Source organism: Calliopsis andreniformis, chromosome 7, assembly GCF_051401765.1.
Source record: "Calliopsis andreniformis isolate RMS-2024a chromosome 7, iyCalAndr_principal, whole genome shotgun sequence".
Classification (NCBI taxonomy): domain Eukaryota; kingdom Metazoa; phylum Arthropoda; class Insecta; order Hymenoptera; family Andrenidae; genus Calliopsis; species Calliopsis andreniformis.
The window spans coordinates 12,785,135-12,808,984 of NC_135068.1; the positions used below are offsets into that span (position 1 = coordinate 12,785,135).

Below are 23,850 nucleotides of genomic sequence, written 5' to 3' on the forward strand. Positions count from 1 at the left end.
AGGTACCAAACTGGATTGCTGTATTTTCGAAATTATTTAATAATTACAGCTGGTATTTCGTAAATAGTATTAGGAGTCTGGGTACTACCACTCTCCAAAAGCAGATTATAATTGGAGTCGACGACTTGGGGACCTTCCCTTGTGAGAGTGACTCCATCCTGAACCAGGCCCAACCCATGCATTATCGAATTAAAATCGCATATCTGAAACACGACTGGCGTCAGGAGTCACGGGTGAAAGGACCCCCGTACGATTTATTTCGAGCTCAACCCACGATTTATCAAGCGTCCGCACATGTCCACGGCGTGGCGAAAATGAAAGAGTAATTGAATGGCAATTCGTGGTGTCATTTTATCGAAAACATTCGGCGAGGTGAGAAAACTCCCTCCAGGGTATTATATGTCTATATATATATATCGATCTCGTTGGAAGGACGTGTGGCGAGGCAGCCTGTAATTTTCGCACCCCCATAAGAAGCCGTAACCCTCCGACCGCCGAAATTACGTCCGTTTGTGCGCGATTCCGCGCGCCAATCAGACGCAGCCTCATTTCGAGCACGAGAGCGATCGCGATAACGAGTAGTCAAGTCGATCGGTCTCTGCTCCTTCCCATTCAGACTCTATGGGGTGGATTCGGAAATCGTGCTCGCCCTTCTGTCGAGCTTCCTTCAGGAAGAATACAGGGAACGCTGCTGCAACTTTTAATAATAATAATAATAATAATTCTGAAGACCTCTACAAGTTTTAGTGGCAGGACTGCATCCCTTAACAAACCAGTGACTCAAAGTTCAAAATAAAAAGTATTTCCAGAAGGCTCCCAAGATGGTGGTATGTACACTACTATGCTTTAGGTAGTTGTTGTTGGAATTATCGCTGTAGCCCTCAGGATGAGCTTTAGATTCAATTACGTGCTCTAGCAAGAAAAGTGTCCAAGTCCATAGTCAAAGTGGTTATGGGGTAATTGTATCAGGACACGCGTGAATCTCGCGCGCAATTACGCGAGCGGCGAGCGGACGTCTGTCGAAGACATTTCGATTAACTTCGCTGCGGGAGCGTAGCGACCTTTCTTTTCAGAAATTGTCACCACTGGGCGTGCCACACGTTACCGACCAGTCCCATAAAATGACGCAACGAAGTTGGAGGAGGAAGATTGATTGGATGACAACAGGGGAATTTAATCGAAGCCTCGTAGACTATAGAACAATTTCACTTTTGCTTATTTTGGCAGCCTGTATCGCGTCACTAGTGAATATTAAAGAGACTGGCTCTGCTCTGGAAGCTTTTCATTCTGTCGCGGCTGGAGGACCAAGAAATATCCTTTGTACTGTCTTTTCCCTTGAAGCAGGCACCCCTTCCTTCTTTCCCTCCCTGAGACGCTTCGTTTTCCGCGTCTTTGTCCCCCTCGAAATGAGAAAGCCTCTCAATATCAAAAATCAGCCCGTGCCTCGTCAGAGACAGATTTCTTTGTATCCCTTTGCTAGAGCGAGCTGCCGTGGATTTGGAAACGGGCCTTGGAGAGATACACAGGGACGATAGTGCACATGTTGATACAGCTTGCGGCGAATTCAATGGGCGTGACTAATTAATTCGCTCGGACCGCATCGCTCTGACGAGACCCGTTCATTTAATCAAGTAATAACACCTCAGCGCGTCAGGCCTGACAGTCGGCGCGCTGTCAAACCGCCCACTGGAGGCGGTAATTTCATTTGATAGCGGAAACAGCCCTTTCCGGTTCACCCTTTCAAAATTTCTATGTTAACGACTCGTTGTGGCTCGAGGCACTTCGGGTCTCGAGCTTCTGTGCCTGAGTTTGGGACTCTTGGCAAGTCAGGCTGACGATGAGTGCCAGAAATGTGAGAGAAACTCAAAATCCAGATGTTAGACATTTGGAAACCAGAGACAAGGCTAGGGGAAAAAAGAATAGGTTAAGCTGAAGTTACTGAGGCCTCTTCTACAATTTACAGAAGGATTCTAATCGGTCTGAGTCTAATAGAATCAGTGAGAATCGAGGTTGTAGATGCAACACAGTTGGTCTTCCTCCAGTCAAGCTACTTTTGTTAATTTTATATACAGTATCACTCATAATTATTTGGGCTCTGTCACACGTTGAGAAAAATACAGATTTCTTTGTAGTAACTGATGTATATTTCTTACATTTGCTTTGTATTTCTGTTATTTCTTAAAATGAAGTATAAAATAATTACAGTAATTGTATTTTTCATCAGTATAAGCAGAAAATATCAGTTGCTACCAATAAATCTGTAATTTTCCAAATTTGTGTCTTCTTCGAATACTCATGAGCGATATTGTAGGTCCATAACAGATCCTACAGAAGTCTACCTTGCTTGAACCAACTGTAGAATGTTTTGCAAGACCTGTATGACCATTTTCTTCCTCCAGATTGCTGCTTCTCTAAACCAAGGGACCACTAGAATTCTCACAGTGACACGAAGGAGTAAAAAAATAAATATTTAAAGGTCCCTCAGAGGTTCCAAAAATCCGAAAGCCTGTTTGGTTCGAGAATCCCAGCAGAGGTCTCTGAAAAATTCCCAGCCCCGCTGGAATTCGCCAAAGAGCACCTCAGCGATTACCAAAATTGCGCGAGCACTGTGGAAGCGCATCCGTCTCCTGCAAAATGCTCCTAATCGATATGAAAACTGTCCATGGCGCTGTTCGTCCAGCCCCTGTGCATGGGCGCTCGCGGGAGACAAAAAAGCGCGCGGAACAAAGAGCAGAAAGGAGGTACAAAGAAATTAGGAAAGGAATAGGGGGTCGTAGTCGTCGCGGAAATGGCAGGAACAGAGCAAGGGACGAAGAAGCTCGATGGAGACGCGCGGAAGGAGATTCGCGACGTAACGAGTCAGACAGAGAGGAGGAAGAGGGGCTGAGAGGCGAGTGGAGGCGAGTGGAGGCGAGTGGTGGCGAGGAGAGGCTGGGAGGAGGGAGAGGAGGGCGTGGGTGTCGGTGGGGAGCGAAGGTGGCGAGAGAAAAGACGAAGAAAGCGGCACTCCCACACAAAAATATCCAGCGTTAACGATTACCAACCCCTCTTTTCGTCCCGCGCTCGTTATATTGTGTCCCCGCCGCGCGCGCAAATTTAGAAACAAAAGACGGGTGGAAGGCGCGGTCTGATTGGCCGACCGGTCCGCGACTCGTCTCTCTGATTGGCCCGCGGGACCGCACCCATCCTGCAATGGCCGCTTTGTCGTTTCACGCCGCTACTCTCTCTCCTTCCCCGTGTGTACGCGCCTGCACGCTTCAGCCACGAAGCTTCAACAACCCCGTGAAGCGCGAGACTCGACCGTACCTACCCCCTCCCTCCTCTCGCCCCTTTCTCGCTCCCTCTCGCGGCTCTGCCTCTCTCACCCCCATCGCTCAGACTCTACTACCCCCTAATGTCTTCTACATCGGCTACTTTTACCACTGTCTCCCCCTGAGCGATTCCTAATTCTCTTACTCCTTACCGGGTATCGAGACAACAGTAGATTAGGCGTTCGTACACAGACTGGTATTAAGTACCCTAGAGGGAGGAGGGATACTGAAAACAATATGCAGAGAAATTTGAAGAAATGTATCGGAGGTACCATGAGATCCAAACCTGAAGTATTTTTTCGACAGCTGATTTCATTTTCTTCAGCAGAGTACTGATATTCCACTCTGCTGTTTTATTATATTCTATTGTTATTGCAACTAAGACAACTGCAAGCCTGAGAGACACTTTGAATATTCGAAATTTTTTCGAATTTTTTTCTTATCCCTCTGTCTGTCCTGCACCTTCTGTTTCCCCTTAAGTCATCCTAAATCTACTGAGAAGGCCCTTGGAAAGCATTGCTCCAAGTGTTTTTCAGGAGACTTCTCATGGGTACTTTTCTCAAGGAATATTCTCTCAGGTGATAAGTCTAAGTCCATCTCTGGTCTCACTGTTTCCTCGATCCCAGCGTGTAAACTCGGACCACACGAGCTCGAGGAGGGACACAGCAGTGTTGGTCCAAGAGACGAGAGGAACGAGGCAGAGGGCTGAAGCGTGAATCGCAGAGGGAGGGAAGGGAAGGAGGAAGCTTGTCCCGGGTCCGCCATGCGGAAACCTATCTCAGGCTAGTACTCCACTGGCCCGCGGTAACTAACCGTCAGCCCGGGAAAATTCTCCCTTTTATGGCCGCGCCTTTTGGTCCTGCCACTCTCCACCCCCTGGACAACGAACCACCTCTGCCCGTTTCATCAGCGACTGTTCTTTCACTGGTTCATCCGCGGCGTCGATACCCTCTAATCCTCGTGGAATCAGGTGTATCGCGGATGGGGGTGGAGCGAGGGCTCGTCCTGACGATGATTGTGATACTCTGGAAGGAATCTGTGGCCTTCAAGACGCTGCACTTTGCTTAGGAAAAAAAAATACAGAAGGAACATTTCCTTGTTTCCATCTATTCCTTTTTTCAGGATATTTTGTGGAAGAGCAATCCTGCAAATTTTATTACAATTATACTTGTAGAGTACTGGTATTCAGGAGACAGCTCCTTCACAGAATCGCCTTCTTTTTATTTGCTGAACTAAGACTGAAATTTTCCTCTAACTACCATGACGATCCTGCACAAATTTTCCTCAGAGAAAATTGCAAATACTCTATATTTTTCTCTGCTCGAAGGCACTCTGAGTCGAGGGAAGATTCCATAATCTGGGAGCCTCTGCTTCTTGCGTGAGAACAGGGCGTGCAATCTTGGAGCTATTGCAAGAACATTGGGTTCCTATCTCTGATAACCTGCCCCACCAGGTGGGGATTAATTATTCGTTCGTTTATGGGGGATTAACAAACACTCGCTAATTGATAATGATTCTCTTTAACGAGTAAGTGCGCGTTGAATCTCTGTTTGCAAAGAGCAGCCGCATAATTCTAGGGCCAAATTATCGGCGAAAGAACGAGGCGCATTTTAATTGCGCGAAATTAAATTAAAGCTTTATGCTCGCGGCAGACATGCCGCGCGATCGTGACGAGCAGCGCTTTAAATTCTCAAAGAGCGCGCGTAACGTTATTAATTCTCGTTAACGACCAAAATTGCCGGCAACGCGGATTGCGGTTCCGAATAGCGAATTACACTTCGAGCCTCGCGCTGGCAAAATGTCCGCCCACTTTGTCCGCGGACAAAGGCTTCAACGCGGCGAAAAATGAGCTGGGGAAACCCTGTTATGCATCTTTCTGACATTTCCACGTTAGCAACAATCGGGGGAAAAACATTGCATTGTTTCACCTGCACAATGCACTCGCAGCCACTCTCGATTTTCTGCTACGAAATGGGCCCATTCTCTTGTTCATATCACATTGTTAGTAACTCGAAATGCAAATGTAGCGAGGAAGAGGGAGATATGAATCATGTAGCGATGGAAATTTTATGATTACCAGAGGCTAGGATTAATCAAAAACAAGGGTGAATTGTAGTTACAATTACCATTCAGTGTGGGAACCTTGGGCATATGTTCTTACCTCGTTGAGAGAATACTTTTGAGAGAATTCGTATATTTAATAGCAGGACATTAGAGAAATTTACTGGAAAATGTAACCTAGACTGAGTACCTAAATAATATTTTATGTACATTTTACAATTCTGTTCCTCGGAGCCAGACTAACCCAAGTCTATTTGTCTCAATAATAATAAGCTAAGATGAACTTCATTGAGACTTCAAATACTGAAATTAGGAAAAGAGAAGAAAATGAGCCCATTTAATTAGCAAATTAATATCCCGAAACTTAGTAGCTGAAAGACTCAACGAGCGAAGGAAAGTGTCCTTTGGTCGCAGGATCGATAGGCATCCTGGAACCCAGAGGAACTCGATATCCTTGTGTCGCGAATTTCACAAGCAGGATATCGAGTGATTCTCGCAGGTCAGAGGTCAGGTTTCCATAGATCTTTTTATTTTCGCTCACCTGTATCCTGTCTTCGGGCAGATCGGTTCGAAGGCTGAGCATCTCGCGAGCATAGACGTCGGGATAATGGGCTTCCTTGAAGGCGGCCTCCAACTCCTCCAGCTGTTGCGACGTGAAGATCGTCCTGGAGCAACAACCGTATGAACCTAGTTATATGCCATTACAGCTTTTCCCTTAAACCTAGCCTACACTCGGAGAAACGCCATGGGCCGCTCAATTTCTCATTTATACTACTTGTTTTCCCCTTTCCAAGGTTTCATCACTTGCACGAGGGTCCATTGACTGATCACCGACAGATAAATTAAAATTTCAGGCATGAATGCAGTGGTTATTTAAAACGCAAGCTCTCGTCCATAATTTTTCACAGATTGAATGGAATTTACAAGCAGACAGCCGCACTGCGGCAAATTTTGATTCGCCCGTGGTCATTCTACGGCTAAAACAGCCTTTCGTTTCTCAGTTTGATGGCGTCGCTCCAATTTTTAATCTTTAAAGCCGACAATGCATCGCCAGGCCAGGCGTTTCAATGGAATCGATTTCGCGCGATAATTATATTTTTTAACGAGCAATTTAAGCCTGAATTCGTCCGTCTGGCACGCAATTATCGGTGAACAGTGATTGCATTCGTACTATCTGTCGCTTCAAAATAGCCGAAAACTCGGGGGAGAATTCGTCGATTACGCACGATGAAAAGTCCAAAATGATATACACTCGTTGCAAGTGAATTTTATCATTACCGAAACTACGCCAACGCGCTGGTGATTAAGAGAAAGCGGGCAAGAGTGCTTCTCGACGTTTCGTCCCATAATTTTCCTAGCGATTATTAATTATTCGCCCAGATATCGCGCCTGGATGCTCGAAATTCTTCCACGGCCCAGGAATCGCGAATTAATGACCGTATTTTCCTCAAGAAAATCGCAACCGATACTCGCGGCTGAGGTTCGCGCAAGATACTCACCTATGACGACGTTTCTTCTTCTTCTTTTTGCTGAAGCCCGAGAGACCGTCTACTGTGAAGTCTTTCCCTGAGTCTATGTTGTGGCCCACACCTGCAACAATGATATTTTTGTTAGTAAAATTGCCCAAGAGAATATGTGTCTAATATTCTCTAAAACATTTGCCCTGTACATTTTCTTATTTTGATGGAGTTTATTTTCCCAGGTATCTGACGAGGTTTTAGTCAAAAAATTCACAAGTAACAACCCTCATTGGTGGTCTATGGGCCTCGAGGCTCATTATTTCATAGCACCGATCGCAATTGATAATTATACAAGCCTGCTTTGTTGGAGCGACGTGCACCCACGCAGCGGATCAAATTACCCATTATACCTGACTTGCCAATGAATTGAGAGCACGCATATCCGTGCAAATTACGTCGAACAAGCATTTCCACGGACCGTACGTTCCTCGTCGATCTCCCTTCGTTAATATTTAGCGCAGAGCATGGAAACTTTTCAACCCCTTCGTTCAGTAGAATTATCACGTATAGCGTAGGACATTAAAACATACAGTGGAATACTAAAAGTGTCTAGAAGACATCTTCGAGAGCTCAAATTAAGTCGTAAGACGTTCAGGTATGGACATAAAATAGATATCTTCAAGTTTGAATAAATAAAATACAAGAAAATGGAAATTCAGCTTTCCAAAAGCCACTCTAAAAAATATAAAAAAGGAGGGAAACCCTCCAGGATAGAAAAGGTTAACGAAAAGCCTGGTGCCCAGTCAGCTGCGCGAATTTCCGCTCGAAAAATCCAGGCTCCCAATTAGGAAACAAGCAGAAGAGTAGCGGAATACTCGAGGGACTCGCGAGGAGGAAAGGAACAGTTTTCCCCCTTTTTTATTTTCCCAAACTCATTGGCGATGGGTCGACGCGCAGCGAGCGCGGGCACGAGGTTGCTGCCAGGGTAAATGGTAATTTTCCGCGAGCAGAAGAGCCAGGAAATTAGAAAGGCTCGCCGAGCGGGCTGGCGGACAGGACCCATGGTCCGGAAATAATTATCAATTATAAATTAATTTTGAATTAACGAGCGAAAATCGGCCCCGGTGGCGCGCGCTGCTTCCACAATGAAAACCCACCCTCTCACCCCCAGGGCTAACTCGTTACTACAGTTGTCGGTGGCAGCCGCCGCTCCCGCCACTACTCCCGGCTAATTAACTATTAATTAAGAGCTTAATCCCAATTATATGTGTCCTTCGACTAATTGGTGCCCGAAACGCACTGCTGACGTCACAGGAGCACGCGCTGGAGGCTCCACCCTTCGTCCCTCTTCCTATCGTCCTATTTCTTTCCCAGGAAATTATTTCCCAAGCCCTGCGCTTGACACTACTCGCTGACAGCCACGAAAGCGCGAAAGCTCCGCGATGGTGAAGAAAGTGAGGAACGATTTGGTCCCGGGGCTTTGAGGAATTTCCAGAATTCCCTCGCAATTACAACTTTCCACGCGTGTTTCCTTGTGTTCCGAGTGCCAAAGGCCAGCGTTTTTACCGATCCCTCTTTGACGCTCTTTGAGAAACACTTTGCGCTTTTGCGTCGATGTTTTAGCGCGTTTCAGAAATGATTTCCCGAGTGTGGCAACCGTGATAAATTTCAGGCTCAAATTGCCATAGAGAAGCGCGGTGAAACAGAGTTCCTCAGGTGTGCGCGGCGCAGTCAAAGCTAGTTTTCCGAACGCGTGAGCATCGAAAGGAAAAAGGGAAACTCTGACGAATTCTGAGGCGAGCAACTTGGCGACGTGAACCTGGGGCAGACGACGCGCGAAAATAGTGAAGGCGTCTTTTCAAAAGCATTGTTAATTCCTTCTTGTTCCTCCTGTGTGTTCTTTCTGCGCTCTTGCTTCCATACGCGTTGCATTTTACCGCTTCTGCGAAGTCAAAGGAAGGTGTTGCCATCTGTTAGGCTGAAAGGGGCAGAAAAACTCCGAAAGATATTGTTGCTGGCTCTGCAGACACTGCTCTTCCCTCCACGTGGCTTAATTACTAGGTTATTAACCTAATATTCTGTCTTGGATTTCAGGGATCACGATTACTTAACCAAAAACTATCCAGTTCGTGCTTCTTCTGCCCTTAACTCGCGCCAGGGGGTGGAAAAGTGTTTCCCCTTGCTTAATGAGGAAGCGTCGCTGGCATTCAGTCGATTCAAGGAAATTTCTAGCGCCTCGACTTCATAATTTCATCCACCGTCTCTTCTTAGAATATGCACCTTGCCCTGTATGCCGAGCCTTTCGCTCAAAGAAGTTTTGCTCTATTTACGTCAGCAAGCCCCATCAATTTTTTTCTAGCTGTCCCACATCATCATTCAGCGAGGGAAGTGGCGGAACGATTCCTCGCCAGACGCCAGGGACGCCAGTCTCGGATGCAGAATAAATATTTGAGGTTCGAGCAAGCTCAGTTCAAGACACTGTGCACCAAACTCGCGTGATGCATTGTTTCGCAAGATTGTAGAAGAGGCCTCTTTGAAGCCACCCCCGTCGTATCGCTGCTTCCTGCTCCCGCCGTTTTTAAGTGCCCTTCTTTCGCGCTAAGCCTCGAACCAATCGTCTTGCCGCGAGGAGAATGTGGACACGAGTGGCTGCGAGAGCTAATCGCCCAAGGAAAATTCAGACAATACGTGCCTCTGGTTTTAAATTATTTTCTAAGATTCGGGATGAATAATAAATAGTAGAAGCTTCAATATTCGTAGAAATTTCAGTGATTCAATATTAGAAATGTGATTTTTGGACTTGTACCCAGGTTTGCCAAGTGAATTACTTCTTGCATACAGTGAGAACAATTTAAACCTAGGAGAAAGAACAACGAGTGCCTAATTGGCATAGGCCTAGACCTTAGATCTTAGCAATACAGTACAGTAAAACATGAATTACTTCTTATTTCTTCCTCCACCTACCAATCTGTCCCACTATATCTAAAAAGAGACTTTTTGTGGCAACCTTGCTCTTTAACTCACCAACTCAGTTTGTATTACTGTATATTCAATATACACAATACTAAATTACAGAAATTCTGAATATTGCGAGTCTGATTAATCGAAGTTCTACTGCATACTAGTCTTCCAAGAAGCATAATTCAGTTGAAGGTGATTTGTTTTCGCGGCAGCGAGTCCTTTGCGTGAGAATGATCGATATTAGAGGCGACAGGAAGCGTCGCGATGGCTAAGTAAGAGACCTCGACCGAATCGATTAATCAAATCCAGTTAACTATTACAGGGACCAGCAGGGACGCGTTTGCCCTCGAGACCCGATGAATTCGGGGCGCCCGTCTCTCTCCTCTAATTCGTCCTGAATCTAATCCGTTCCTAGTGCCCTCGACTATCATGGGATGTCACGACCTCCCTTGAGACTCCGCTGGGGAGACGTGTTTGTGCTCGTAGCCACTTCAGAGGCAATTGTTTTTAATCTCATCGGCCGAGATTATGGTCCTGCGTCTTGGCTCTATTGGATTCAATGGGAGACATCCGAAGCAGTCAATTGGACATGTCCTTGGCGACTGAAAACGAGAGCGAAGACTGCCGAGAGATAGTGTCGAAAAGTGTCTTCAGCGGAGTCAGGAGTCTCCCATTTCAGACACAAAGATATACCCCAGGCGCGACTGAGAACAACTTCATCCCCCAGAACAACTTCACCCCCATCCCCTGATCATCACGAAAGTGTCCCCGCGCCGCGAGATCGCCGATAAAAGGAAATCCAGCAGCTTCGGCGGAAACTTGATCTACTCGGCCAGGAGCGTAGACACTCTGTGCACACAGAGAGAATCGGAGTGGCAGGAGGCCCTCGAAGCACCCTCCCGCGCGAAAACAGTGGTAGTTTCCTCGCTAAGTATATTCGCGCCATGCAGTGTATATTCACTCAGACAGGGTTGTTTCGTGCACACACGAGGCTACCCCTCCTCCGCCGATTACACCAAGATTCCATCGCACATCCCCACGCACCCACACCTGGCACGTGTGCGTGCACACACGCGCAGAGGGGGGAACGCAGGGCTGTGTGCGTGTGACTCGCGGAGCATCGCGGAGAGGGTGGCGGAGAGACGGTGGTGGTGGTTGCTGCTTCGGAGCGAGGGTGTGCGCGTTGCTGTCGGGCTCAGGGTGGTTACACAGGGGTGGTTGCCATCGGTGTGTGTTGGTGGCAGGCTGGTTACCAGGCAACCGGCAATAAAGGAGCGTGGATAGCCAATGGCGGCCCTCAATACACCCCTTCGTCTAACACGGCTTGTTTTCCGTGCTTAAGAGCGAGACAGAAAAAGCCTTTGCTTTAGTAGCTGTTAAGACCTTAAACCCGTGGCCTTGCCACGCTGCTCTCGCGACTAATAGAACCTCCTCGAACCCGACTGCCCCGTGTTCCTTCGATAATTGATATTCTAATCCTGAACGATGCCGCCTCTGACCAGGCCCCGATCGAACCCCTGTCAAATTACGTTTAACGCTGTCGACAGCCAGCCACGTTAACTCTTTGTCTGCAGGCCTTTTGTGTTGCTTTCCAGGGATCAAACAAGACAGAAATTACACCCTGCACAGCGAGGACGAAGAAAACGTCGCAATATAAGAAGAAAATTTAGTTTAGAATACATTTGGCAACGATTTTGCGAAATTTAAGTAGTATAAGCGTACTATAAAGGAGACGTCTGACTTATTCACTGTTTCTCCTTTATTTCCTTAAATAAAATCTAAAGAATATCAAATCTTGTATGCAAAGAGTCTCTAATATTGTATCCATTCACCGATTCCTCTCATTCTGTTTGTTCTACCCACTTTTCACCCCCTGCATCTGTCCCTGCGACCTCCAACTCGTTGAAATTTCGTTCAGCTGGACCAGCCTCGTCGCCAGGGTCTAGAGAAAGGGGGTAAGGAGTTTACATCGGGCAAATGGAAAGGCGCGAAGTGTTACGGAGGGTGGGCCAGTCGCCACGTCGTTACACAGTGGCCCGTGTGTATGCTGTCCCAAGGGGAGGGCGAAGGTAGCACGTAGCACACCCCTGGGACGTCTTCAGTCGTCACTTGTCCGTATTAAGCCAGGGTACTAATTCCGAAATTTAATTTGAAAATCTTTTCATGCCGCTACCGCCACCCACCACCCTCCTCCCTCCCTGCCTCTTCTGGCGAGCTCCCTCCGCTGCAGGGCTACCAGCCGCGAAGACGTTTTAAACCCAGGGAATTACCCTCGAGGCCTTTGTGCCTCGTAATTGGAAATTCGTTTCCGCCCCTTTCGCGGAACGGATAAATGCCCTTTCGTGGATTCATCGAGAAATTACCTCGTCGCGCTGTGAATGAGACGACCCGTCTTCGCCTCGCCTTCGCGGAGACGCGGCCTCGGGCTGCCATTTTACACGACAACTACGTAAATGTTGGCTCCCTGCTGAAAGCAGCCGGATGATTAACGAGACAAATGCTAGTTTCCAGGGATCTCGAAAAATTGGATTTCCACGAGGCTGATAGCTTCCACTGAGAACACAATGTGACTTGGAATAGATCACGAATTTGGAAATGAGATTGGAGAGCTCGTAATAAAAACAGGCTTTGCCAAATCTTGCGATTTTTTAATAACAACACTTTCTAGTAGTTAAAAATGAGATTCACAACATAAGAGGACCTATCACACAAAAAATACAATATGTGAACAAATGTTAAAGATGCTACAGTATTTTCTTGTTCTCCTAGAAGAATACAAAAATTGACAAGTGTTGCTTTCGTTCTGAGCTCTTCGATTGAGAGTCCAGGAACCTTAAAAAAGACACTGGACTCGTTTCCAAAATTCCCAGCACCCTCCCTGATACCCTGCACGAAGTATCAACGTCCTTGAAAAATGCATTAGGTCGAGAATTATTTATCGAGCGCGTGAAACGAGTAACGCGGTCGTTTACATAGTCGAAAGGGCGAATGGAGCGTATCCGAGCGCAGTCGTCGCTTGGACACATCCCGAGGGATGTTTCGGTAGATTAGAGACCCTCAACCCTGGGGGTAGTTTTGCTGCGCCATGTAACACGCTGTAAAACACTTGTAACAGACCAGCGGCGGAGCTTAGGGTAAGCTGCTAATGCTTCCACGATGTTTTCGGGGTCGAATTAATTTGACCGTGCTCGATCGTTCGCCCTCTGGAGAGTCGCTCGATTCGCTTCGCGTGTTTCGCCTCGCGCTGCACTTTTTCCCCTGCTCTGGTCGATTCTTTCAATCCTTGAAAACTTTATTTATGCTCGTGCCATTCATCTGTGGCATTTTGAGATCACTGTGAGATGCACAACTGGAGGGGTAGGTAATTATTTTAAAAAAAAATTGATCATGTAATTCTGAGGAAGTTCTACAATTTTTTTCTAAAGAAAATGTACCTGTATCTAAAGGGAAAATGTGACAAAAAAGACGGGTGTTTTTCGAGTTGCCGATTCGTGGACAGAGGAGACAGAATAAATGATCAAGTCCCGAGGTCAGTTCCCGACTGGTTACATCGCGAGAGGTGGACAGCTTAATCATGGTTACCGCGAAACCCGTTTCATCGATCCTCACAATCGGGGGCCCCTGGCCTCCTTGAATGGCGATAATTAATGAATAGAAGAAGCAGAGAGAGAAAAGAGAACCTAGTATAACGAATTCGTGGGCGTATTTCTCGGAAGCGCTTCTCGACTCTCTTTACTCTCGACGACCACCCCCACCCACGGTCTCAGTTTCCTTCTTTTTGCTCGCAGCGGGCTTCACACCTCCCCGTGGTCAGAGAAACGTGTTTTCACGCGCGTCTCGGGCCCATTCTACCGTCCCTGCGCGGTGGCCATGCTCGAAATTCGACCCTCTACGAATGGTGTGAATATTATGATGGCCACGCATTCAGGTGCCAGCCAGGGACAATGGGCGAAGTGTTGATTGCCCGAAAACAACGTGTTTTTTCTCAACCTCGAAACCCTACTTTGTTCCAGGCTGAGCGAGCAGTCTTGCCAGGGATGTTCAAGGACTCCTCTGTCCACCGGGCACAGAGAGCTCCCTCTATCGATTGCACCAGCTCCTCGGGGCTTGCCCAACATAAACAGATGGTGAACGAAAAAGCAAGAGATTCTTTGGAAGACTAGTCCACAGGATCTCTTGGCTCGCTGGGAACTGAGGACTGACAAGGGGAGGGTTTAAAATGATGCTGGATGCAAGTTCTAGCACGAGACTAGCACTGAAAAATCCTAAGGGATTTTGTCATAATAGGTCTTCATTCTCGAGATATTTTTATGTAAATTGCGTTAAATAAAAGGATCTCAGAAACGAAAGCGCGCCAGGACAAAATCCATCAGGATACTTCTATACTAGATTTGTATTACAAGTTGCAGTTAGCGTCATTTGAAACGTGACAACCACCCCCCAGCCTTTCCCTTGTGAATACAACGCAGTGTTGCATTCACCTGGTCGCAGTAGAATTTTTCTAAAAAGTCAGCCAAGGCCCAGGAGGATGAAGAACGCGTAATTTCCCTACTTACTCGCCGACGACTGAATCAAGTACTCGAAATGGATTCATAATGCCTCATAATACCGAGGGAGCAGGCTGCTGGCAGGATTTCGAGCGGTGGGCAGCGGCTGGGCTCCGCTCGAACGTGTCGGCTGCCATTCACGCGTCCAATTAATACTGCAATTGCAGCTATCAAGCGGCGCATTAGGTACTTCCGTGTGATTAACGCGAGCGGGAGCTTTCAAAGTCCCACGCGGAAAAGCCTCGAATCTGTTGAAAGGAAAGCAGGCGGCGGTGGCTGGCGAACAAGAGGAGAGGAGCCGCGCGACTTCGCGAGCCTCTGTCGCTCGCGTTTCGCCTTTACTAAATTACATTAAACGCTTGACGCACGCGAGCGAGCGTTACACAGGCCGCGACTTGCACATAGGACCGTGTAATTACGAGTCCTCGCAGGAAATTCAAGAGAGTTAGAGAAGAGGCGCGCGCAGGACGCGGTTTTTAGCGAACGAGGGAGAGAAAGAGAGAGAGAGGGTGAAGAGTGACGCCTTGGCAATTCCCGAAATAAATTCGCTCTTCCAGCACGTGTGCCCTTACGTAATATACGAACAGAGACATTCGACTGGCTGTAGAGGGGGCAGAGGGAGAAAGTGACACAGAGGTGGGTCGAAAGGGAGAAAGAAGAGCACCCCAGAGCTAGCTACCCCTTTCGACTGGGCAGTGGCAGGCATAAGTCAGGAATTCCTGGCACGCGGTATATTGCGCGGGGGTGGAGGCGCGGCGGTTATAAGCTATAGTCTCCGGCGTGGCATGGCATGCACAGCCATTTACTTCATTATGTCATTAAGCTTAATGGCCCTGGCCCTAACACGGCTCTAGACTATAGCCACTTCCACGGCTCGTCCCCATTAACTCCTCTCTCTCACGACCTCGCCACCCCTGGACCACCTCCTGTCCACCCACCGACCGCTCTGCTGCCTCCCTTGTCTGCCCCAGCATCCTCGCAATGAGCATCGACTTTACGCCGATGACCCGCTGGAATTGCTGCCAACATCGTGGAAAATTCACCCAGACGAATGGGGCGTCGATACCCAGAACAGTTTCCAGTTTATTTTCCTGCAGACCAAGCGAATATCGAGGAATCTTTGTTTCAGTTAGGTCTGACCTAGGTTTAGGTTTAAATTAGATCTACACTTGTGTTAGGTCTCACTTAGGAATAGGTTTAGATTGAGTCTAGATCTGGATTAGATCTAGGTCTCTGCTAGGGCTGTTTTAGGTCTACTGACATCGTGAAATATATCGTCGATACTCAGAGCAGTTTCGAGTTAATTTTGCTGGAGCCAAAGTGAATATCGAGGTATCTATATCCTTCTTCTGGGTTTGGTCTAGGTAGAGAATTCTGTCTGCTTAATCGATAGCAAAGCAGAGCCAGACGAAATATCCTCGAAAAATGCGTGCAAATTAATTCGACCCTCTCCAGCCGCGACTGTTAGCGCGTCGGGAAAGCCCGCGACGAGCCCGCCAAAGCTGGCCTTTAATTATCGCGAAAGAATCCCAGACGCGATGGAACAAAACTCACTCGTTAACAGAGCGGCCGACCACTAAGTGGCTGAAGCCGCTAAATGTAATTGTTCGTCCGAAAATTCCCGCACAATCGCGTCTGTTGCATTGAAAGGGACTCGGATCGACTTGTTAACGACTGGCAATTCCTCGATCTCGTTTTAGGTGGAAATAACAGAGGGAGGATAGATTTTACGCTGATGGCCGAGCGAAATTGTCGGCAACATCGCGTAAAATTTACGCGTATTCATAAGAGTCGCGATCATGTGCAGCGTCGCTGAGCCTGCTTCCAACCCCTTCCAAATCCACGCTCGATGGAGACACGCTCGAGGGTGGCAAACTTGTTACAGCACTGCTTGGGGTTCTAATAATTGGAGAGCGCTGGCGTGCCGTCACTCGTGGACAAAAACGCGATAACTTATCGGGAAATAATGCACTTCGGTGGTGCTGGGACACCAATACTGACGACTCAACTTTTTAACATCCAATACGAGACACCCAGCTGCTGGCAGACTAAATTAGGATTTAAAGTGCTGAACAATTCTTCTGGGTCTATACAGATTTGTTATATTTTTCTATTTTAACAAATCCAATATTATTCCAACAGATTTTATCTGTATGTATTACCCTCAGGTTTTGAAACAAGTTGCACACAGAGGGTTAAATCTAAAGCACAAATGTGCAGTCATTTGATGAAACACTTTGCACTCTTCATTGCACTTCTGTGCCCAATTAAAACACGAAATACAGACTGCTTTGTGGCGAAAGGGCCTGGAAAAAATGCGAGGGTATCCAAGTGGCACTCTGTCGATGGCAATCGAACCAGTTTTAATAATTTGCATAATTTCGCGTTTAGGCAGGCGGGAGAGCCGCTCGATTCGATTCGGTGACGCGAGTTAACAATGCCGCGCGAGCACCCTTTGAAAATAGAGCGGCTAAACATCGAGAATGAAATGAAACGCGGCGCCGAGGCTCGAAATCGTTCCACGAATGAATGATTTCATAATTATTCTCCGAGTAGCGGTCTGTGTTCGGTGCAATTCGCTCAGTGGCGCAATTAATCGGCCCATAGTTCGCAGGGGCTCCAGCTATCTTCGATAAATGACGATTTCCGAGCGCGAAAACTCGTGGGAATGTCTGTCGACGCGAGCACTGGCGGCGGAACACATGCAACGTTTCAGGAAAGTGTTGACTGCCGGCTGTTTTCGAAGTAACCCAATATTTTTGTAGCCCAACTACATATTTTGTTCCCTGGCGCCAGACATACTTGCGTCCGCACATGTCGACCTAAATTTAGTCCCCGAGCGTCTCTCGCCGTCTCCCGACTGTCACCGTGAAACTTTTGTTGCCGAGTCGCTCTATCGAACGCAGGCTAGATGCTCGTTTATCCTGTCGTCGGAATGCAAAAGCCCGCTCTACGATTGCATCGAGGATGGAGCTGTCTCTGGTTTGACGCTGACGTTGTTGCAGGGATAGTCGCCGGAGTAACAAGTTAATTGGACCGCGGGGAAAACGTGGAAATATGCGAATAAAAGAAAGCTACTCGTGCCGCGTAGGCTGAAGTTTCGATTGGCGAATGGAGGCATTATTTGAAGCACCGAGAAGTTCTCTAATCTTGACAAAGAGCGTCGAAGGAAGGGACGAGGTGACTTAACGATCGGTCGGACAAACTCCTCAACGTCTCGTTGACTCCCCTCAAGGTCGACGGGAAGAGTCTAATTGTCCCTTCCAGATGAGAGACTTGGCAGGCTTTCAAATTTCTTTGCTTACAAATTCATAAGGTCCCGAGGGGCACCTCCTCCAAGGAGGTTCGCTGAAATTAGTGCAATTAGCGGGCTCTGGAGGATCCGAGGAGCGACAGAATCGTTCGCGATATTCATCCCCGAATCGATTACAGTCGCCAGGAAAATCTGGAGAATTCGATTAGGTAACCCACTCGACAGTCCTACCACATGTCTGTATTTCACTGATATTCGAGGAAAAATATTCCTCACTGTGGGCCATGGTTGCCACAGAAATTCCCTCCCTGGGTACCCTCGTCGTACACAATCTATCTACATCAATAAGACACGTTATTTCTCCCCATACCTCTGAATTTCTCTGATATACTCAAGGAGGGAATTCCCCAGCAACTCTCCTGGAGGTAGAAGCATAATTCCCCCCCAGTAAAGTTGTCAAGTCCAGGTCAGAAGACTCCTCGGCATTGTCTTCTGAGCATCGAAAGAAAGAGGTAGCACATTGCACCCCATCGCGCGACAAATCCTCGCGAAGATCGGGGTGGTTACTCGTTCCTCGACGCAGCTTCTTATCTGTCCTCTGTATCTCTGTTGCTCCCTTTCCTCTCGGCCGCGATCCGTGGTCCCTTCTGCGCGGGCTGGCTCGCCCTCTTCCGCTCAATGGAACGCGCTCATCGTGGAAAATCGCGGCGGTGAAAAGGTGTGAATCTCTGGCCCTCGAAAAAGGACGACAATGGCCGGGCGCTGGAGTCGCACAATGAGCCTCCAAAGCCACATTGTAGCCACTGTATCTGCACGAGCGAACGGGAGAGGGCCTCTCCTCTCGCGCCACCCCTGCACCTTTCATCCTGCACAATCCTGGCCCGCTGGAAGGAGTCAAGAATGCCTGGATGTGCTCGAAAGCGCATTTCTCAGCCGCGCAATATTTATCCATCTTGTATAAAGTGGCAACAGCGAAACCGAAAACCCCTCTGGTCGGGGATCCAAGGGGAGAGGGTTGGAAAGAAATTTCAGCGGAAGCCTTTCCACCTCCACCACGCCCATTCCTGTCAAAATATTTCCTAAACGACAAATCGACCCCCTGCTTTCCCTCCCCTCGCCACTCTATCCTCTGGGATTCCTGTTTCTCCGTAGGTATGCTCAGCCATCGCCGCCCCCTGCGAAAGGGTTCGAAATTCCAGCATCGAGCGAGGCCTGCGCGCGTGTGAGTCCGTGTGGCGGATCCTCGTGTGCGTACGCGGATCATTGTTCGTTGTATGGCCAGGACATGGCGGCCTGCCATTCTCTGGCCGCTTTTTGTCGGGACCAGCTGAGCCAAAATGGCCTCCGGATGGTGACGTCACGATTTCACGTGCTCCACGCTGTAGGTATGTACACGCATCGATCCCGGCTACTCCAGCGGACAGCCAATGGGTACCTCGGTAGGATAACGAGGCTGAAGGTACTTCCACTTTGACCCTCCTCGTGGAGCCTTTGATCGAGGCTGACGCCTGTCAAGGATCGAGAAGCTGACTGCTGGATTGAGACAGATATAATAGTCCTCGATAGCTTTGCTTAATTAAGATCCTCGGTAAACAGAGGCCTGCTAGGTTCGACAGCGAGAAGAAATCCAAGTGGAAGCTTAAGGTGAAACTCGAGGACTCGGCAGTTCAAAGTAGAATGCTTTGGGCCATGGGACGAAAATATTCACAATTCAGAGCGTGAGTCTCTTCTCTGAGGCAGGGGTTACAGCCATGAATTGCTCCTTCTGCTAGGTTGACCTGTGTCCCCAGAAACGCTGCGAGAATCTGCAGCGAAATTCTCCCCGATTGCGCGTTACAGAGCTCTAAGCTTCTCCTGTCGTGTAGGTATCGTTTATGTAATTACGGTGCTAATGAGCTCCACGAAATAATCAAAGCAAATGTTTCGTGACACGAGCGAGAACGTTTGAAGACTCCTTTCGGTGGCCTTCGAGGCTTCGAAGCTTGCCTGTATTTTTGTCCTAGGTTGCCAGATCGAAGAAAAGTTTCTCTCTGCATCGCCGGCGAATTTTCCCCGAGAATATTTCCCGCAATTTTCCTTTTTCACGAATCAGCGTTATCCGCTGGCATGTTCCCGATTACAATTCATTCCCCGTGTTTACCCCGGCGCTGGGTACAGGCTCGCGCAGACAAACCGCTGCTCCAGGCACTGACTGTTACTAATTAAGGGCGGTTTCAGTACGCGTGTTAATTCTTAATTAATATCTTTGTTGCCTCCTCCGACGTGGCAGCCCTCGGCACCCATTTCTCGCTCGTTCTCTCTCTCCCTCCCTTTTTCTCGCCCTGTTCCTCCTTCTCCCTCTACCACGCGTTTCTCGCTCCTCTCTGCTCTCTCTCCTCGCTCTCTCCTGCTCCCTCGGCCAGCCTTTTCGCTCCCTGTCTCTCCCCCCGTCTCTCCCCCGTCTCTGTCCCTCCGTTCGTCGCGATCTTCTCCTCTCCCTCTGTTCCTCGCGCCAGCCAACCCCCCGCCACCTCGTCCCTCTTTAGCGACAGCACCCCAGCAGCACCGTCCACCCACTTCTCGCCTCTGGAGTCTCTCGAATGAAAGGAGATGTATGGGAACACACGCGCGCATCTCGAGCCACTATGATAGGTACAATCGGTCACGAGCGACGAAAGGAAAAAGCAAGAAAGGACAGCACGCCGAGCTGCCGCGTTCCTACGATTCAACCGAGCGCCGTTTCAACCACTGAATCGGCCTTCCTTTCTCTCTTCTTCCCGCGACGAATCGAGGAATCGTTGGTTAACCCCTTTGTCCGTCAACCCTCGCCACTCGCCTCTTCGCGAACAATTCCTCTCGCGATCTGGCAAATCGTTTCCTCCGGTTTCCCTCCTCTTCAAACGAGCCTCGCAGGAATTAATTAGGAAACGGGGACACGCTCGTCTGAGATCCTCTAATCTGGGAAAAGTTCGTTTTCTGAGCAGCTTCGAATACTTCTGCCCTTATCCTATCGAGGGATTTAGAGGATACTGTTGCCAGATGAGAGGAGGACCTGCTCTGTCCAAACATAGAGAAGAGTGGTGTCAGATGTAGATGCAGAAAACTCAATTTCAAATATTTGTGTAGTTCCTGCTTTCCTCTATAGTTGGGCTGTGCTCTGTCAGGACTAATTCAGAGCCCTCTGCCATCTTCTTATCTATTATATTTTGTTGTTATAGGACCAATGTAACTCTTCTTATGTTTCTGACAAACTTCCAATTTCCCTCACGATACCCTAGGAGGGAATTCGTGTGGCAACCCTGCTCGAGGCCTCCTACAGGCCTTGTACTATTTCGCGAGTTGTCAACAAGCGAGATCGGCTGGCGCATTGAGCGGTGGCGCGCTTTGAAACGGAGCCCTTTACGACGAAAATGTCTGTAAAGCCGCCGACTCGAGCGGCCCGCTATTAATCAACCGCTGAATTCCTTCGTGCCTCGATGCACTTCATTTTTCACCGAGGAAAATACTCTCTAGTTCACCCCTTCCCTCTTCAATTTCGATTTTCAACCCCTTCTTCGACGTTTGCTAATCTTTTCTTCTAAAGAGCACTCGCTAACTCTTTCCTCCTGTATTCTCTTCCTATTTCCTTCTTCATCTCTTGCAGAATGCCTTGCAGAATGAAGACACGAGTGTTGACATCACTTTTGAAATGACAGTAGATAGAAACTTGTAGTTGGCCTTCGCTAAAAATGTCTAATTTTTATTTAAACTAACTGTACTTCAGAATATCTCGAGAACGAAGGCCCACCATGACAAAACCCATCAGGGTTTCTCCCTATTAGACTTGTACTACTTGCAGCATCATTTCGAAAGTGATTTCCACTCCATGCCTTCCCCTTGTTAGATGCCAGGTTTTTCCCTCCCATCTGTCGACAGGCTTGTCTCCACCGCTTCTTTTCACGGAGGAAATTTCCAGCGGGCGGTGAAATCGATACCGCGGGAAATGAAATGATTGGATTGGACACCGGGGATAGCTAGCGGAGGCTGAAGGATTCCGAGGCAGCTCTGAGCTGTTTATGTCGATGGAGTCTTGGTCGATTATAGAGCTCAGAGCCACTTGGATGTTGGCAGCGTTGGACACTTTATCGGGGAGCCACGAGTGGTGTAAACCGATCGATAAAAATTCTGCTGTCCAATTGCGCTCCTGGCAACTCGATTAACCTCTGAGCAGTAGAAGCAAGTAGTAGAATTTCTTTCTTCCCAGTTGATAATTAATGACGTCAATTAGAATCTGTACCCACTTTCAGCCCATAATTGAATTCGCCAGGTGATCCAGGGGAAACAAGGAGCAGGTAAGACGCTCCACGATTAAACCGATTACGTTGATTAATTCGACTCATTGAGCTCCTAGTCAATTGTAGATAATAATGCTGCAAGCCCTTTTTTGTTATTTTTTAAGTGCGATTACCTGTTTCTTAACATAGTATTCGAAGTAGCTTAACTACATTCCCATTATTCCAATGAAACGAAGAGAAAGCAAGGAGATCTAAGAAACTTAATTTGAAAAAAAGATGGACTTAGATTAGGCTCTAAGGTACAGAATATTTACACAAAAAAAGAAAAGAAAATTCACCTCTCCTTTACTTTCCCGGGAGAGATCCCTTGTAGGATTCTTGGAACGCAAAATTTCCTCTCAGAGGATCTGAAATCCATCTCGCTAGAGGAGAATCTCCAGGACAGTATTCCAAGGGACGCGGAAGTGCCATAGCTCGTTTCCCAGCAGCCTTTTTCCACGACAGTAGCATATATAATTGACATCGCGTCAGGTCAGTAAACCGAGGCTGAAAGTAGGTACCCTCGTGGAAAACGGGTCCTTCAGAAGGCTCAGAGCCCGTGTTTCGCCGCGTCTCCAATTTTCCAGCCGCCTCGGGGGTCGTGCCAGTCTCCTTTTGCTTCCAGAATCCTCTGGTATTTTCCTTTGCCAGCAAATTGGACTATTACGGCAGCGTCCTCGCGAAAACCGCGTATTTTCTCTCCTCCTTCCCTCCCCCGCCCCCGCCCCCTCGGGATCCAACCTTTTTCCACGTCCCTGGGCGCGCAGGTCCTCTTACCTAGCGACTCAAAGTGGCGCGCAGTTGTTAAAACAACCAATTCTGTCGGAAAGCTGCTCGTTACGAACGCCTCTCGTCCTCAATCCTTCGTAATCCCGATGGCAAACCGTCTCCCTGCTGACGCAACGAAAACGCTGGCCAATAAGACCAGCCCCCTCCACGATGTGTCTCAGACGAGCTTTCAACGAGACTTCCCTTCTTTTCAGAGCGTAGCGTTAACCTGGTCAAACAGCGTCGCCCTGGTCAAGATTACTCCAGGACTTCAGGTAGTTCCTAATTGACTGGTGTCTTGTAAGGGATGCTGAGGAATTCTAAAGATCCATGTCCAGGCTGAACGATTCAGAGCTCAGCGGTGGGTGTGGACGAGGAATCGAGTTTCTGGAGAAAGTCTCTCGTTACCGATTAGCGACAGAATGGGGGTGGTGCACCCTCGATTTCTGGAAATATTTTGACAAGAAATTCAATATAGATGGGTCGACCAGGAAATCCTGAGAACATGCGAAATTATACAGAACCCTGGCCTCCTCTAGACTCCAATTCTCAGCCCGTGGAAGAAGCAATCTGTATTTTTCTAACCGCGCAAATCTAACTTTCCCAACTTTTTCAACTTTTCGAACATTTTTTAACTGAAGGGGGTTGATGAAAATACAGGCGGCGAGAGGAAGTAACGAAGTACGAGTGCAGCCCCATTAGACAGTAACATCATCCACAGTAATCATTTCCAACCTGTCGTCCCTTGTTTCGAGCGACATCGCTTTGCGGGTCGGCCGAGCGGGGCTTAATGGCTTGGAAAAATCGGAGTCATCGCGAGTATGAATACGTAATCAGTTTTTCCGCTCATCTTTCGCCCCGTGACGTCATCGCGGAGCTCGAATGACTTAGGGGTTGCGATTCGGATATTTTGTGCTCTTCCAAAGCGCATGATCATTCGCGGGAGAATCGATTCTGGGATAAATATCAAGCGCAGCCACGCTGGGAGCGGCCAAGAGTCAACTGCGTCGAAGAACTCGAGCGAAAAGCGTCGTAACCCCTTGCACGGTCGTTTGCGCATCTTTATGGACTCGTCCCCGTGAAATTCTAAAAAGTGATCTTTCCCTTTGCCAAGAATAGACACCGCGCCACTGCGTTCCAAACTCGCGAAACGACTTCGCGATCTCGATACCATTTCGCTCTGCATTTCCCAGCAAA

General features: G+C 48.1%; 1 protein-coding gene across 3 annotated transcripts in view; it reads right to left on the reverse strand.

The window, feature by feature from the left end:
- The window catches only part of LOC143181771 (uncharacterized), a 47,158-nt gene that overhangs the window by 10,857 nt on the left and 12,451 nt on the right, over nt 1-23,850 (reverse strand). For all 3 annotated transcript variants that reach the window (XM_076382362.1, XM_076382363.1, XM_076382361.1), the window contains 2 exons: nt 6,872-6,962; nt 5,914-6,037 (listed from right to left, as the gene is read on the reverse strand). In XM_076382362.1, the coding sequence (XP_076238477.1) occupies nt 5,914-6,037; nt 6,872-6,962 (215 nt within the window). The remainder of the gene's footprint in view (nt 1-5,913; nt 6,038-6,871; nt 6,963-23,850) is intronic.